This window comes from Muntiacus reevesi, chromosome 6 (assembly GCF_963930625.1).
Source record: "Muntiacus reevesi chromosome 6, mMunRee1.1, whole genome shotgun sequence".
Taxonomy (NCBI): domain Eukaryota; kingdom Metazoa; phylum Chordata; class Mammalia; order Artiodactyla; family Cervidae; genus Muntiacus; species Muntiacus reevesi.
In genome coordinates this window covers 36,904,602-36,921,001 of record NC_089254.1, presented here as the reverse complement: position 1 = coordinate 36,921,001, position 16,400 = coordinate 36,904,602, and the positions used below count along the sequence as shown (strand labels likewise).

Below are 16,400 nucleotides of genomic sequence, written 5' to 3'. Positions count from 1 at the left end.
AGGTAGAGCTATTTTAAACTAGTTCCTGTTAAAATTTTTTCCAAAATAAGTCTTGAAAAACTTTGGCTATATATAGCTCTCTAATGAGTAGATATCTGTTTCTCCTCCATGATGTTTAAAACTCTCAGACTAATGAGCCTATGGATATTATATTTACTCATCTTTAAATAGCATTCATCTGTTATAATGAACACAATCCTTCTCTTAACTATAGACATTTAATTTCCAAGAAATAAGAAGTTTTCTCCAGTCATTAGGTGCTAGGTGAAAAGGGAAAGCTGGTCATCTGAGACACGAATTTTTAGCAAAGCTTTATAGAAAAACTGGTGCCTGGGTTATTTCCCTGAAAATATTCTGATTTAATCAGTCTGTATTGACACCCAAGTGGTAGGATTCATTAAGGGCTTTTTAGCAATTTTAATGTGCAGCCAAGTTTGAGAACCACCATGGTTAAACAACATTCGGCCCCTGGGGAAGATCAGAATTTGCTTCATCTCCAACTTAGCACAGGGAACCTCTCCACTCCGGCTGCAGAGTGCTCTACCTTCTCAGAGGCAAAAAGAAGGAAAAAAATTTATTACTTTTTTATTATTTCTTCCCAAACACCAAGATCTATGAATTGAGGTTTTGAGGTGAAATGATGTTAGGCTACATCTTAATGATATATATTTTTTTATTCTTTGGCTAAATATCAGTTATTAATTCAGATAAGCCTTAGACTAATACACTTCAGCAAAGTTGGCTGACCTACTAGAGAACTGTAGGATTCATCCGAAGGACTAGCCTGGGCCTGCTAACAGACCCGTCCATGAAAGGCTCTGTCCTCTCTTCTCCGTGCTAGTCTTACCTGTGTTCATGTGGAATCATGGAATTCCAGGGCTGGCATTTGATGCCACTTTTAGTGATAGATACTGTTCCCTTGTAGCTACCGCCTTTACCAATGATACAGTTTCTAATGTAGTCTATCAAAAGAAAGCAGAGAAAAATGCTATAACCATGTGTAACATATGCCGTATATATTAAAAATAAAAATTATAAAATTCCGTTTGAATCTTTAAGTAATTAATACTTATAAACCACCACACATACTGAAATTTCTTGCCTAAAACTTCTACTAATATTTTCAAAATAATGCATTTAGAGTAATCTAAAACAAACAAACAAACAACAGACCATTGAGAAGTTTTAATTTTGTGAGTATATACCTGGAAAACTCTAGAGATTAGTCTACCTGTTTAACGTAGATCATTCTATATACTCAACTGACGAGGCAAATTTAATTTGGCACAATTATTTGCTTAAGCACAGAGACCATTTAAAGAAAATACTAAAAATAAAAATTTGTAAACCTATTTGAATTCAAGCAGTTACTTTGAGGTAATGGAAGTAACTGATTATTTTGATATAAATGATGTGATTCATTTTTTTTAATTGTTTTACAAAGTTGTGTTGGTTTCTGCCATACAACAATGCAAAGGAGCCATGTGTATATATATCTCTCTGTAAATCCCCTCCCTCTAGGCCATCACAGAGCACCAGGTTGGATTCACTGTACTATACAGCAGTTTCCAACTAGCTATCTAGCTTACACATGATAGTGTATATATGCCAATGCTATTGATTAGTCTTTATATCAGTAAAATTGTGTGGGTTTTTGTGTATGTGTGTGTATGTGACAATTACATTATGCTGATTATTATTTTCCATATTTTTCCTAACAGATTGGCTGCTAAGTTATAGGACAATCAAATAGAAACAAGCTATGTACTCCTATCAAATAACAGTATATTCAATTAGCAACCTAGAAGACTGAAGATGGTTTTACACTAGATTATGAATCATGTTTAGGATTTATAGAATTACTGGGGTGTATAGAGATCATCTTATTTTCTAACATGAATTAATTTTAATGTAATCTAAGCATTTTCCCTATTAACAAAGAAATGTCTATGTGTATTACTAGATAACTAAACTTATGAAAATATAATATAACAAAACATTAAAATTGAAACATATAGTATTATAAACATAATTCATGATTATTATTTTGTGATGAGAGATTATTTTATAGATATAAATCTGCTTTTGGGCAAAGTAAATACCTTGAGAATACAGTATCAAATTATCAGCATAGGCAAATTAACAAATAATATGGTCTCAATTCTTTTAAAGATTTTTTTAAGTATATAACTAGCAATAGATCCAATTAAGTTTTCAAAACCTCCACATTTTATTACTACCAGCCATCATCAGTATAACTTAGATTAATTATCCATAGATTAAAATTTAGTTATTAGAAAAAAAGTTGTTAAAATTTAGAATACTGTATAAATATACATTTATATATATATATGTATATATATATATAATGCCTTAAACTAATATAAATATATAAAACATCTAAAACTTATAACTTAAGGTGGCACATTCTAAAATGAATGTGGAGAATATCAGTCCCAGGAGATGTTACTGGAAATAAACAAAGTGAGAGGGGGTAATCTAATTATGGAAAATTTGGGAGAAGCTCTTTTTAAAGGGCCACGATGAAAACAGTCAAGGCATTAGTATCACCTGTCTTAATGGATGAATCGACTGCATAACAGATCAGGATATGATGGAAAAATCAGAAAGAGCACTGTGGCAGGTAATTACATATACTTTATACTTTATTTCATTATGAAATATTTAGAGAAAAGCCAGTTACCTTTGTTTTCATAGAGGTCAAATTCATGGCCAAACTCTTTTTTTACTCCACTTGACATGCTATTGAAAGGGAACCAGAGGCATCGTTTTCTTGCTTTATCAAAAACAAAGGCCCTGAAAAAAATATCTGAATGAAAAGAAGGAATACTACTATTTATACAGCTTTTAAAGAATAGGTACATGGTTTAACCAAGGAAGATAATATAAAAACAGATGAATTATTATGTATACAGAAACGAGGATATTTGAACCTACAATTTTGATAGCGAAATGAGACCAAAAAAAATTAAGTTTTTATAGCTGTAGATTTAAATACTAGATAGAGTAAAATTTGAAATGGTGTCATGTTATTCTACATGAAATCTAGAAAAATGAGGGCTTCAATAAGCACAATCAATATACAGCACAATTATTAGGCTTATTTATGAAGATTTTATTATTTTTGTAAGTACACAGAAAGTTGGAAGGTTTTTTTTGTGGTTATATATAAATGATTATATTTGAAATATCATGATTAATTTCCAAAGTTTATAATTATAAAAAGCACATTCTAAACTGACATATCCTAAAATGCAATAGACAGACACATCACAACCCCAAGAGATCCTGCTAGCAAAGAAGGATCTGATATTGGACAATTTTACATACAACATCATTTCTTGTTGATTTATAAAGCATTGAAACTTATTAAAGGCTATGAAAATCCCGCTATTAGTTAGCTTTATATAAGTCAATGTTTCCTAAATAGATTTGCTTACATAAGCATTTTTAATTTTTAAGAAACTATAATATAATAGAGAATATGCTTCTGATATATCATCTTGACAAAAATAGCTAAAATGTGTTAACTCTTAAAATCACCATTAATACAGTTAAGTATTATATTGGATTTTTGTTGCCCACTAAAAAATGTATTTCTAAAAGAAATATGTTTTCTAAAGCAGAATGATAAATACAAAAATCCCTTAACTGAGAATAGTAAAGTACTTAAAATTTTCAACACATTAAGTGTTACCATTTTTTACAATACAAAAAATAATATTAGAACTCTGAATTATTTTCTTTCCATTAAGAAATAATATTAAAACTCCTTCTTACCATGTTCATGCTAACTACAATGCCACCATATATAAGCATCAAATTAAGAGAAATACACAGACTTTCTAAGAATAAATAAAAATTTTTCACTCCCAGGCCATATATTTTGAAAGCACAATTTTCTTGCAATTTTAGATCAAGTTAGTCACTTATTTCTTAACATTTCAACAGCTTTTAAATAATTTTAAATGAGGGGAAATAACTTTTATAAAACAAATTTTAAAAAGATGCTATAAAATCATTTAAAATATTTTATCTATTATTTTATATTTTTACATAGTACATTTTAGACTATAGCTAAATAACTTCAAAAATTATATGTCTAAACTCTGTGTTTTGGTTTACATGTAGACATTTTCAAATATCCACCTACAAAAACATTTTATACCTGTAATAGCATTAGAAAAGAAACATAAAAATATATTGTTGCAACTGATAAGAAATAATAAGAGAAAAACTGACTAATGATAGATTTGAATTTTCATCTGGAAGATAGTAAACTTATGCAATGCGTGTTACATTTCCCTATTGTAGAGTGTTGGGGGGAGAGTGTTAAATGACTTTGAAAGTGTAATAATTAGATAAAATACATATGAAGATAAAAAACTAAACAAACACCTAAAAGGAAATCTTAAAATTACAGAATCAAATACCTGCCACTTAACTTCACATTAAAATTAAAATGTACCACACATACACAAACTACTTTTCTGCCAATAATATGGATTTGACATAAAGAGTGGGTGACTCACTGAAACCCATCAAGAACATGTGAGATTGCCTATCTCATTCATCCTTTTCTCACAATCCACTGCAATCAGATACTCTCAGAAAACTGGTTTTGCTCATATCATTTTACACCTCTATATGGACTGGATCCAAGCTAACAAATTCCATGAACTGCATATCTTCTTTTAAGTTTGATTTTAGGAGTCTTTATCTTAGTCATATTTTTAACTACCATCTTCCTTTCAAGAATTCATTTTGTTGAGCTGTTTATGGCAAGGCAATTTCAATACCATTTACCCAGTCACAGTTAGAAATTTTCATCTCTTAAGTCAGTTCTTGAACATAAATTTTCTGAAAGCTTAGAATCAGGCATTCTGGTCATCTTTCTTGTACAGCAAAAAAATATTTTCAGTCTCTATAAAATCAGTACTGTTGACACTTTCTCAAGAGAAAACAGCGTTTGATACTTCCACCTCATGCCCTGAAGGTGGAAGGCATCCACTGAATCCCAGATGCTTTCACACAGTATTGTTGGTATTTTCCAAAAGTTTTTGTGTATTTGCCATTATTTTTAATGATACTAGTTCATGTTACAAGCTGCAAAAAGATCTTCAATTCATGAAGAACTTATTTTTAGAGTATTATAGTATGTCCGTTCAATTCGGAATGGAATCACTAAATATATTACTTAAATAGGGGTGTGTGTGTGTGTATCAGTTCAGTTCAGTTGCTTAGTCATGTCCGAATCTTTGTGACCCCATGGACTGCAGCATGCCAGGCCTCTCTGTCCATCACCAACTCCTGGAGTCCACCCAAACTCATGTCCATTGAATCGGTGATGCCATCCAACCATCTCACCCTCTGTCATCCCCTTCTCCTCCCACATTCAATCTTTCCCAGCATCAGGGTCTTTTCAAATGAGTCAGTTTTTCGCACCAGGTGGCCAAAGTATTGGAGTTTCAGCTTCAACATCAGTCCTTCCAATAAACACTCAGGACTGATCTTCTTTAGAACAGACTGGTTGGATCTCCTGGCAGTTCAAGGGACTCTCAAGAGTCTTCAACACCACAGTTCAAAAGCATCAATTCTTCGGCTCTCAGCTTTCTTTATAGTCCAGCTCTCACATCCATACAAGACTACTGAAAAAACCATAGCCTTGACTAGATGGACCTTTGTTGGCAGAGTAATGTCTCTGCTTTTTAATAGGCTGTCTAGGTTGTTTATAACTTTCCTTCCAAGGAGTAAGCGTCTTTTAATTTCATTGCTGCAGTCACCATCTGCAGTGATTTTGGAGCCCAAAAAAAACAAAGTATGCCACTGTTTCCACTGTTTCTCCATCTATTTCCCATGAAGTGATGGGACCCAATGCCATGATCTTAGTTTTCTGAATGTTGAGCTTTAAGCTAACTTTTTCACTCTCCTCTTTCACTTTCATCAAGAGGCTCTTTAGTTCTTCTTCACTTTCTGCCATAAGGGTGGTGTCATCTGCATATCTGAGGTTATTGATATTTCTCCCAGCAATCTTGATTACAGCTTGTGCTTCATCCAGCCCAGTGTTTCTCATGATGTACTCTGCATATAAGTTAAACAAGCAGGGTGACAATATACAGCCTTGACATACTCCTTTTCCTATTTGGAACCAGTCTGTTGTTCCATGTCCAGTTCTAATTGTTGCTTCCTGACCTGCATATAGATTTCTCAGGAGGCAGGTCAGGTGGTTTGGTATTCCCATCTCTTTCAGAATTTTCCACAGTTTGTTGTGATCCACACAGTCAAAGGCTTTGGCATAGTCAATAAAACAGAAATAGATGTTTTTCTGGAACTCTCTTGCTTTTTCGATGATCCAGCAGATGTTGGCAATTTGATCTCTGGTTCCTCTGCCTTTTCTAAAACCAGCTTGAACATCTGGAAGTTCACAGTTCACATATTGTTGAAGCGCATGCTAATTCACTTCAGTTGTGTCCAACACTTTGTGTTCTAATGGACTGTAACCTGCCAAGCTCCTATGCCCATGGCATTCTTCAGGCAAGAACACTGGAGCAGGTTTTCTTGCCCTCTTCCAGGGGATCTTTCCAACCCAGGGATCAAACCCATGTCTATTACTTCTCCTGCACTGGCAGATAGGTTGTTTTCCACAAGTGCTACCTGGGAAGGCTATATATATTTAGGATAGACAAGTGTGAAGGTTGACACCATTTCTGAGCAGAGAACTTTGGCTGTATATTGGTATTACTAAAAGTGGTTTTTTGCACAGGTTGGCTTAAATTTGGTGACTAAATATAACTCAACCAGAATATGGTAGAAAAGTGAGAAAACTCATATACATGGAATATGTAGAGATTTATTAATCAGGTCACATGTCTTCTCCAACACAACAAAATCATTTTAGTTTCTCCTAAATAAAACAAAGGGAACCTTTTTTGTTTTCTCCTAGCCAAAGGGCTGACTAGTGTAAAAATTGAGGCTTAGCAATACTTTCCTTACTTGTGGACCCAGGAGAGTGCATTTTCAGATTCAAAGTTAAAAATCAACAATGAGATGTGGTTCTTCTCCCATTCCCTTTGCCCTGCCTTCTAACCTGAGAGGGAAAAATGCAATAAATCCAACCTCCTCAATTGCCAGAAGAACATCTCCATAAATCTACACAGCTGAGATGTTGATTGAGAGTAGTTTTCTCTCTTTTTTTTTTTTTAATCTCAAGACTTTTCTAGGAAAGTCAGAGAAAGATGGAATTATCATAGGAATTACTTGCAAAGTTAATTTCCCGTTCCCCGTGCCAGGAAATATCTCCCTGTAAGTGGCAATTTGGCTATAAAAATACTTCTAGAGGAGATATAAATGAAAAGAAAAGAGATAGTCTGTCTTCCCACTAAATCTATGGAAGACTTCCTCTGACCATGTCCTTTCTCCTTAGACCTGTAACACTTATTTCTCTGAGAAAGGCAATTTGAATATAGGAATTCTGGCCATGACATTCCTAAAATCTGTGTTCACAACATGTGTCACAACCCAAATGTAATAGAGTAGACTTCAAAAGTGACAGGTGGCCCTGTGCAATGCTAGTGAAATGGAATGAAATAGGAAATAAAACAGTGGAAAGTGAGGGGAGGGAATATTTTTTGAAGAACTAGGACATGAATTTTCTTCGGGCAATTTGGAAGACTATTCAGATGAAATTGTCACCTTCATGGCCCCAAACTCCAAGTTTTATGCTCTTAGAGTAATGACAAAGTTGTAAGGAATTTTCCTGGGAGGTGCAGAACTTTCAAAAGGTAAGAAAACTCCCCATTTGAGTCCCCTCATGCCTCTTTGAATTGCTCCATCACTTTTCATCTAAAACTTCATCACACTACCTCCTAACTACTTTAAGAGGCTGTTTAAGCTTTTGCTGCTAACACCAGTACCCCTAAGTTTTTTATCTAATTATATCAACACTTTTTATTTCTATCCCTAAAGACAATAAGTTGCAGTAAGTTTTGACTGTTGCCCAATTTATATTGTGAAAATTCCTCCACTCCTCTTGTGAGAAAAAAAAGAGAAAGTTTACTCTGAATAGAATATTTTAAAATATTAGAAATAAAAAGTTAATCTAATTGAATTTTAGTTCCTAAAGTTCAATTGTTCATAAAATGAGAAAATACAAACTCCATAACTAAAGCCACTGTGAATTCTAAACAATCTTGTGGTTCAAGTGTTCTTCCTTACAAATATTTCCAACAAATGGAGCTTTCTTCTGTTGTAATGAGTTAAAACTAAAATCAAGCTTATAATTTTAAGAGTACATCCCATTGAATACAAAACCGATGATGATAATTAGCACATTCTATATTTGGAAAATTATTCTAAGAACAAAATGAAGCAACTTACTTGCAAGTGAATGGAAGTCCTTTATTCCTAATACATCTATTGGCACATTGGTCTGCAGTGTTCATTTTTTTTGTTTTTATCTTCAGTAATGGGTCCTCTTTAATTAGAGTAGTCTTTGCTGACCTTTTGAATTCATGAAGTGTGTTTCTTCTTTTCTTCTGTCCTTCTATTAATAATAATAATTTTTTTAAACATAGGGGAAAATATTTTAAGGGTCATATAGTAAAATATCCTTTAAGAATCATCTACAAGATAGTGATTCTGACAACATACCAGACCTCCAACGCTTGGAGGTAGATTGATGTGGGGAATGATACTCTCAGATAATTAAGAGCAAGAAAGGAATACTTAATTGTGAAGAAAAAATAACTTCTCATACAGAGTCACTTATCTACATTCTTTCAAATGAAAGATGCTTTTAAAAATTAGGACAGAGTTCACTCTTAAGAAATAAGTAACATGATATTCTCCAAACAGTATGAAAGCAAGCGCCAGGGCATATCATATCATATCATGTTCTATAATTTAATTTGTCATTTCCTTCTACAATTGATCTTATGTAACTTATAGTATTAATACTAATTAGATAAGCCAATTCAATGACAGGTGAGAAACTTCTCCTTAAAAATGGTGCACTGGATAAATACTTGACTTGCTCTTTAAAATATTTCATTCTATTCATATTTTAGTCTTTCTCATTTCCTACATAAGTGTTCTCTGTTTGGGGGGCACTATTTCTTAGTATCACTGAACTGTTTGTTTTGAAATCAAGCCAAACGCTATAAATCAAATGAATGTAAAACTTCATCCTTTAATGAAGCAATATCATTTTTCTTCATCATGGTATTCTACCAGGCCCCTAGATACATGAAGCCTCCTACTAAAAACAGAAAGAGCAGAGCGAAAACATCCCAAGAAACTTAATCTTTGAATAATTTTGGAATAGGAAGAACTTACTTCTTCATTCTTAATTTATCCAAAGTTACCGGATAATCTCCTCTTCACAATGAGGATCAAATTGTCTACAAGATTGTAGCTATTTTATAAAGGATGGACATAACTGTGCCCCTCCTCTGCCTGTCCAACTTTCGAATACCCTTATAACAATGGTAGCAGTAAAATTTTAAGATAAAGAAACCAAGATACAGGGGAAACTGACAACTTAGAAGATCTGATTCAAAATCCAGCTGCCTGGATTCAGAACCCCCACTCTTAAACACTTACAATGCCATCTTCCTCTAAGACTTGATAAGAGAGTATATGAAAATATGGCTTGTAAATAGTTTCTGAAGATTTGGTTAAAGCTATCAATAGAGAAATAACTTGCATGTCAGAACAAGAAATCATTTCCGATCTTTAAACATGGTGAAATGTGTCAAGAAAAGAGAAAGTAAATTTTTGTGCAGAAAATTTGGAAATATGGCTTAACAGAGTGAGATAACAAGAATGGCATCACACTCTGAAGCTTGCCAGCAACCACTAGCTCCAGGTGTTTTATTAAACATGCAAAGCCTACTCACTAACATCTATCCTAACCTGAAGTCCACAATAAACAAGAGAAAGCATGAATTCCTCTGAATTTCTGGTTCTCTGTAAAACTCCAGAACACAATCCCCCAAAAGACTGGAACTAATTTCTATAACAATGCTTACATTTTCTTTTCTTTTCCTCAACTATTCTTTGCCCTATAAGATGAAATGGCTATGGTAGGAGAGATATAATTTAGAAGACATTTTAACTTAGAAACTCAGTCAACCAAATAATCTATCAACATGTTATTCATTGAGTGTGGACCAAATGCCTTGCATAATGTTGGCAGACTGATGATAATTCTGGCATTCTTATTGACTTGCCAAGTGACTTTGTTTTATTACCTTAAATGCTAATATCCCATTATTCAATCTATTGATACAAAATAAATGTTATAGTTGAACTAAAAGGAGTGATTTAAACTATAATCATTTGGAAATCTATTTGGACTATGAAATGTTATGAATATGCAAAATTTTACTTTTGTTTTTGAAATTTCATCCTTTAATTTCTGGCATAAGAGAAGAAACTGTTATTCTCCCAAGCTAAGAAGTGGTATTACTCTTTTCAAATTTTGATTTCTGCCACATGACCATGTTAACGGGAGAAAAGTTTCACCACTAAGAGTTTTTCCTTCTTTTGACCTCAGTACACTATTTCATAGGTGCACTATTTCTTCAGATGATTTCATAAAAATCATCTGAATTCCTGTGTAAATTGGAATATTTCTTAGAGACAAAATAGTAATTAGATGCAAAAAATGTATTCAAAAAACTATTACCAAAATGGAAAAACTATGTAATATACATACATATATATAATCAAATTAACTAAAATATAGAATTTAAATAGGCCTAATGTATATTGCATTTATTACATATGTTTAAGTGTGAGAGAAGAATGTAAAACTAAATTTAAAAAGTGTAAGACAAATGCTGAGTTCAGATATACATTTTACTAATTACAAAAAATAGAATCCCTGGTCAGTGCTCTGTTTTGTTTTCTCAGAACCAGACAACAGAAGGAAAGCATTCAGGATGACTACAGAGAAAAGTGGTTTCTGTGGGATCATTGGTCATGTTTAATTCTGCAGATCCTCAGTTGTCCTATAGAAATGTGTTAATGTGTGGGTACCTCATAAAAATATTCTACTCTTGCTTGCTGACAAACTTTCAATCACTACCTTTCATCTAAAGATCAAAAAGTATCCTGAAAAACAAATAAATCTATAATTTCCCTTTACTAGATAATAAATAGGAGAGAAAAGCTTGTCTGGGGTTACAAAGCTAATCAGAGGCAATCAGAACCAGATAGTAGGATTCCCTTTTCACTCTTTATTTCTAATGACTTAGAAGCTTTCCCTTATAATTCAGTCATCTCTACTAGGTCAGTAAATGATTACTCAAAACTGCAAAGTTCAAGCTAGTTGTACATCATGTAATCCACATATCTATAAAATTAATTCCTCCTTCAATAAAAGAAAAATTTAAAACAGGAGTCACTGAAAAACAGCATCTGAAAATAAAATTCCTTTGCTGAAAATACTTTCAACTTTCTCTTCCATATGTATTAACAACTGATGCTTGTTTTACTAAAAACAGTTAAAACACAAACTTAATTTGGGAGGAAACTCAAAAATATCTTTGGATCAGATTTTCCCTACTATTTTTTGTGCATGACTGTTACTTGAAGTTTATAAACAAAATACTGAAATGAAATCAAAGGGTAAGAGATCACTGCAACTTTGTCATGCTTTCCTGTATTTTAAACTGCAGCTCCTTTTCCCTCTTCCCTCAGTATGGGAAAACATTCTCAAAGCTATATTTCCTAAAGAAACTGAAGTCCCAGTTTTAGAACTGAAATCATTAGGATCTTAGTGAAAACCTACAAACAGAAAGTAGGGTCAAATGTACCAAGGTGCTTGAAGAAAGACACATTTCTCCCTCTGGTCCCCAGGCCTCACACTCATTTCTCTCAGTACCTCATATATTTCTTCTCTGCATGGACTAACCATTCACTTCAAAGGAAAATCATGCAAAGGAAAGGATTTGCAGGGTGTGGAAAGAAGCAGGAATCTGGCTCCACATATTCTGAGAAACCTACCCACGTGATTAGTGATTAACAGCTTGAAGTGGCAAGATGTTAAGATGAAAGTACACAAATAATTAATGGAAGGGAATGGTGGTGACTGGAAATTTACTTCCCAGAGGCAAAAATCATAAAAACAAGTCCAAATCTTCATTGCTGTTATCTAGGACATGGATTCATAAGCAGACAATTTTCTCCCCTTTTTTAGAGAAGAGAACAATATCACAAGTAAAGATGTCAAGAAAGGATCAAATCAGATTTCAATCAAATGTTAGTATTTGAGAAGCAGCATAATTCTCTCTTCCAAAAAGATCTGCAAATGAAATGATGCTCAGTGTGAGTTGGGGACCCTCCTAGGTCTCTCCTTCCTTCTACTTCATTCCACTTCCTCCTTCAGCCTCGTCCTGGTCTCTTGCTTCATTCTCTGTTTCTCCTACAGCTCTCCTCCCACCCCAACCAAAGCAACCACACTTCACCCATGTATCTTGTGAACTCAAAACCATCTGGCTGTGATCCATGATGTTTAAAATAGTGTAATTTAGTGTGATGTTCAAGCATACATATGCACCACGCTCAGTCGTGTCCGACTGTTTGCGACCCCATGGGCTCTAGTCCACCAGGTTCCTCTGTTCATGGGATTTTCAAGGTAAGAATACTGGAGTGGGTTGCCATTTCCTAATCCTCCAGGGGACCGTCCCAACCCAGGGATTGAACCTGCATCTTTTATGTCTCCTGCATTGGCAGGCAGATTCTCTACCACTGTGCCACCTGGGAAGCCCATATACATGCTAGTCTATCTTCTTTTTCCAAACCCAGGTCATACTCCTCCTTCTCAGGCACTCAGAACACCACCCCTACATGATCACCTGTCCTTTGTTATATTACTCATTTCAGTACCTTCTGCCACTAATGTTTCCCTGACTTAAGTACTGAGCATACTATTACCTGTATTATCATACTCCGCTTGGGTACTACATACCCCCTAAACCTTATTTGATCTTCTAAGCTAGAAATGAACTCTCAACCATAACATAATACTACTTCTAACACAGAATCATCCTTGTATTACTAACTAAAATGGATTTTTTTAAAGTAAGTTTTGATTGATTTCACTGCTGCTGTTTTCAATATAAATAAAAGGAAAAAAATGCACATTGCATATTTCATTCACATAGATTTAGGTAGGAATCTCAGCTCTATCCATTATCTAAGATAATAAGACAAAATAATTAAGATCTTTAACTTCAGTTTCCTCAGGTAAAATGAGTCAATTCAATAATGCCAATCTTATTAGAATTAAATAAGCTTTGTTTTAGAACCAGGTCCAAAACAGTTGCTCAACAAGTGTAAGTCTCTTTGTCATTTATTCATCTGTAAATCTTGCACAGACTCCTTGACAGTAGGGGCTCATTTAATGTTCCTTTGTTGTTGTTAGAGGGATTGGATATTTGTATCCAATGCTGATGGGATGATGGAGGATAATCGTATATGGACTAGTTCCTTATAAAGATGCTTGGGTCTATAACAATCAATATTTCTTCAAGTTTTTTGAAACTTTTATAAAAATATCTCCATAATACATTCTGCACATAACTGGTTGTCACCTCATTATAGTATCCACTTTGTTTTAAATATTGTGTTATCTCACAGTATGTAAAAATGCAGACTCATCAGATAAAGCAAAAAAGTATAACCTAAGCAAGTAACAGCAATAACAAAGTTCTCAATGTTCCATGTTAGATGTTATAAAAAAGAACAGACTTTCTTTATATGTTCTAAGAGGGCTAGCCATGTTTTCTACTTTGAGGAATGTTATTTTTTTAAAAAACTATCAAAATAAACTTGACAAAGGCAGATCCTCTTTATGATAACAATTTTAACATTATCCACTCTAGGAATTATTCTATTATCTGGAATTCCCAACTGACTTCTTCTTGCTTGCAGCATTCTCTTGGGTTCCATTCTCCCTATATTCAGGAAATGCAGTCATTTCAACACTAGCCAAAGTGAAATATAATTACAAATGTATATCCTGCCAAAGCTTCAAAATGCATGCCAAAAGCAAATAGACATTGTCTATGGTTGATCTACTGTTTGGGTTTTCTACACCGCGATCCCCAAGTATTAGCACATATGACTCCAGGTAACCATATTCTACATCAACATTTTAATCTTAAAAATGAAAATCCTCAAAATGTTAGCTATCATTTCAATTTAGGCTCAAAATCCCCCAAACCAGCAATGTCATATAAGAATTAATTTTAACACAACACATCTCAAGGGTGATAACCTGCTAGACTGATGCTTTTTTTCCATCTCTTTAGAAATCTAACATAAATGTTTTCAAGCTGACCCTTTCCACACAGTGTTGTTTTCCAAAAAGAACAAGTCACAAAATCAAAGAAAGCCAGGTGGGACTGGATGACTTTTCTTGTCATTTGCAAATTCTTGGTGTTTTCAACCTTTGGATTACATCGAAAACTAGGTCAGAGGTCTGATAAATTTCATATGTAACTTATCTCAAAAAATATAGCCCGTTCTCTGTCTTGTATTATTTTTTAAAAAACCATGTTTGCCGTCTGGGCATTTGTTCTATTCCTTTATTCCCCTGTGCCCACCTCTGATGCTCACTACCCTCTCCTGTTGGCATCCCAGCCACGACAGTGATAATACAACCAAATACAGATGTTTCCTCTTGCCCTGATAACAACAGAAAACTTCCCAAAGCAGCAAATGAAAGTCTAAACTTCCAGGCAATATGAACTCCCAAGCAACTCCTTCCCAGCCTATAAATTCTGGGGAGAAAGCAGGAGACCAAAAGGAGGTGTTCTGCAGCTATAATCAAGTCACACAATTTTTTGCCTCCCTTGCACTGCAGTTTCCAAAGGGCAGGCTTCCATACTCAGAAAGAATAAGACCTTAGAAGAAAGGCTTTCTCTTTCATTTTTATAACATGCATATACTCAGTTTAATCTGCCTTCTCCAAATGAAAATCTGTATTAAGTCATAATTTGGCCCTGAATGTGACTGAGTGATGTGGGATAGTGGACTGTCGTGGAAAATTGCCTTTGGAAAAAAAAAAAAATTGTGTCCCTGCTGTACTGACCATCACTGTCCCCGTTCAGATCAGACCCTCTGTTCAGCTTTAAACTTCTCCAAGCCGGTGTTAGCACTTCATTCCCATTCCACCATCCAGGACTATCAGGCTAAGTGAGATGGGGCTGGATCAATGGGGAGATGGGCAGAAACAACAGGGGGGATGCTAATTATCATTTTAAATGCTTTTCAAACAGCAAAAGAATGTCAAAAGAAAGCTAAAGGAGAGGTTTAGAAAAACCTTACCACAAACTGAGTTAAGGAAGGATGCTGGGAGTGAGGCAAAGGGAGAGTTAGGGAAAGGAAAGGTTAGCAAGAGAGAGTTAAATAATAATATTCAAGGAGAAAACTAACCTGCATAGGGGATGGCGATGGGAAGCAGGAGGAGGTGTAGGAGGACGTGCTGCAGCAGCAGGACTGGCAGAAGTCTGGTCACCCACATGGTCCTGCTGGGTGTGCTGGCGGATCCCACTGGAGCAGATGCCTGGGTGAAAGAATCCTGTTCCGACTCAGAGCCTAAAAGAGCCCGTCGGCTCTGAGCTGCTTTTTATTGCGATGAGCTAAGTTTGTTGTGTGATTAACTGGAAAGATCTAGGTCTGAACTCCCTCTTACGGTAAGAAACTGTTTAACAACAGCCCTTTACTCTCTCCCACCCCCCCTCCTTTCCTCACTACCCCCCCTTCCCCCCCCCACTTCGCCCACCACAACACCAAACGCAGCCCAGCTCCCCACCCCCCACCCCCACTCTGCTTAGGAAAGAAACTTACAAAGAAAAGGTCACCTGGCCAGAGGCCAGCTGCAATTTGGAAGTTGGAGCTCCAGATCCCAGTGGCTCCTATCCGAGTAAGGAAGGGAGGAGCAAGGCTCAGCCCAATAGCTAAATCAAGGCACAGGCAGAGGACCAATTCGCTAAGTTTAAACAGGAAAATACATGTGTTTACATATCTATTTGGGAAAAGAGGAAGGGGAAGCAGCAGAAGAAGAAAGCAAAGCACTGCCTTTCTGTCAAATGTGCTTCAGCTCCTAATCTGTCTAGTTGCACTGCTAGAGCCATCTAGGGATTCCAAACACCGACGCAGTTTCCCCAGGCTGTTAGAGCCCGGGAAGGACCTGGGAGGCAGGCAGCAGACAGGTCCAGCCCAGGTGGAAAGAAGTCCCATGAGAACAGAGCATGGTTCTGTGGGGTAAAAATAAATGAACCAACAAAACACAAACACCCACGATTGTCAGGCAAAAAAATTGCCCCTATTCAATGGGCTCAGGGCAGGTAACCTTTCCAGAAGCTGAG

General features: G+C 35.2%; 1 protein-coding gene across 2 annotated transcripts in view; it reads right to left on the bottom strand.

Moving 5' to 3' along the window:
- The window catches only part of HGF (hepatocyte growth factor), an 81,161-nt gene extending 65,164 nt beyond the window's left edge, over window positions 1-15,997 (bottom strand). The window contains exons 1-5 of one of the 2 annotated variants that reach the window (XM_065939094.1): window positions 15,880-15,997; window positions 15,466-15,595; window positions 8,398-8,563; window positions 2,705-2,817; window positions 848-962 (exon numbers count right to left, since the gene is read on the bottom strand). In XM_065939094.1, the coding sequence (XP_065795166.1) occupies window positions 848-962; window positions 2,705-2,817; window positions 8,398-8,563; window positions 15,466-15,553 (482 nt within the window). In that variant the 5' untranslated portion in view covers window positions 15,554-15,595; window positions 15,880-15,997. Of the gene's footprint in view, window positions 1-847; window positions 963-2,704; window positions 2,818-8,397; window positions 8,564-15,465; window positions 15,716-15,879 lie in introns of those variants that run through there. The other variant, XM_065939097.1, reaches the window with a different exon arrangement.
- Window positions 15,998-16,400: the final 403 nt, after the last annotated feature.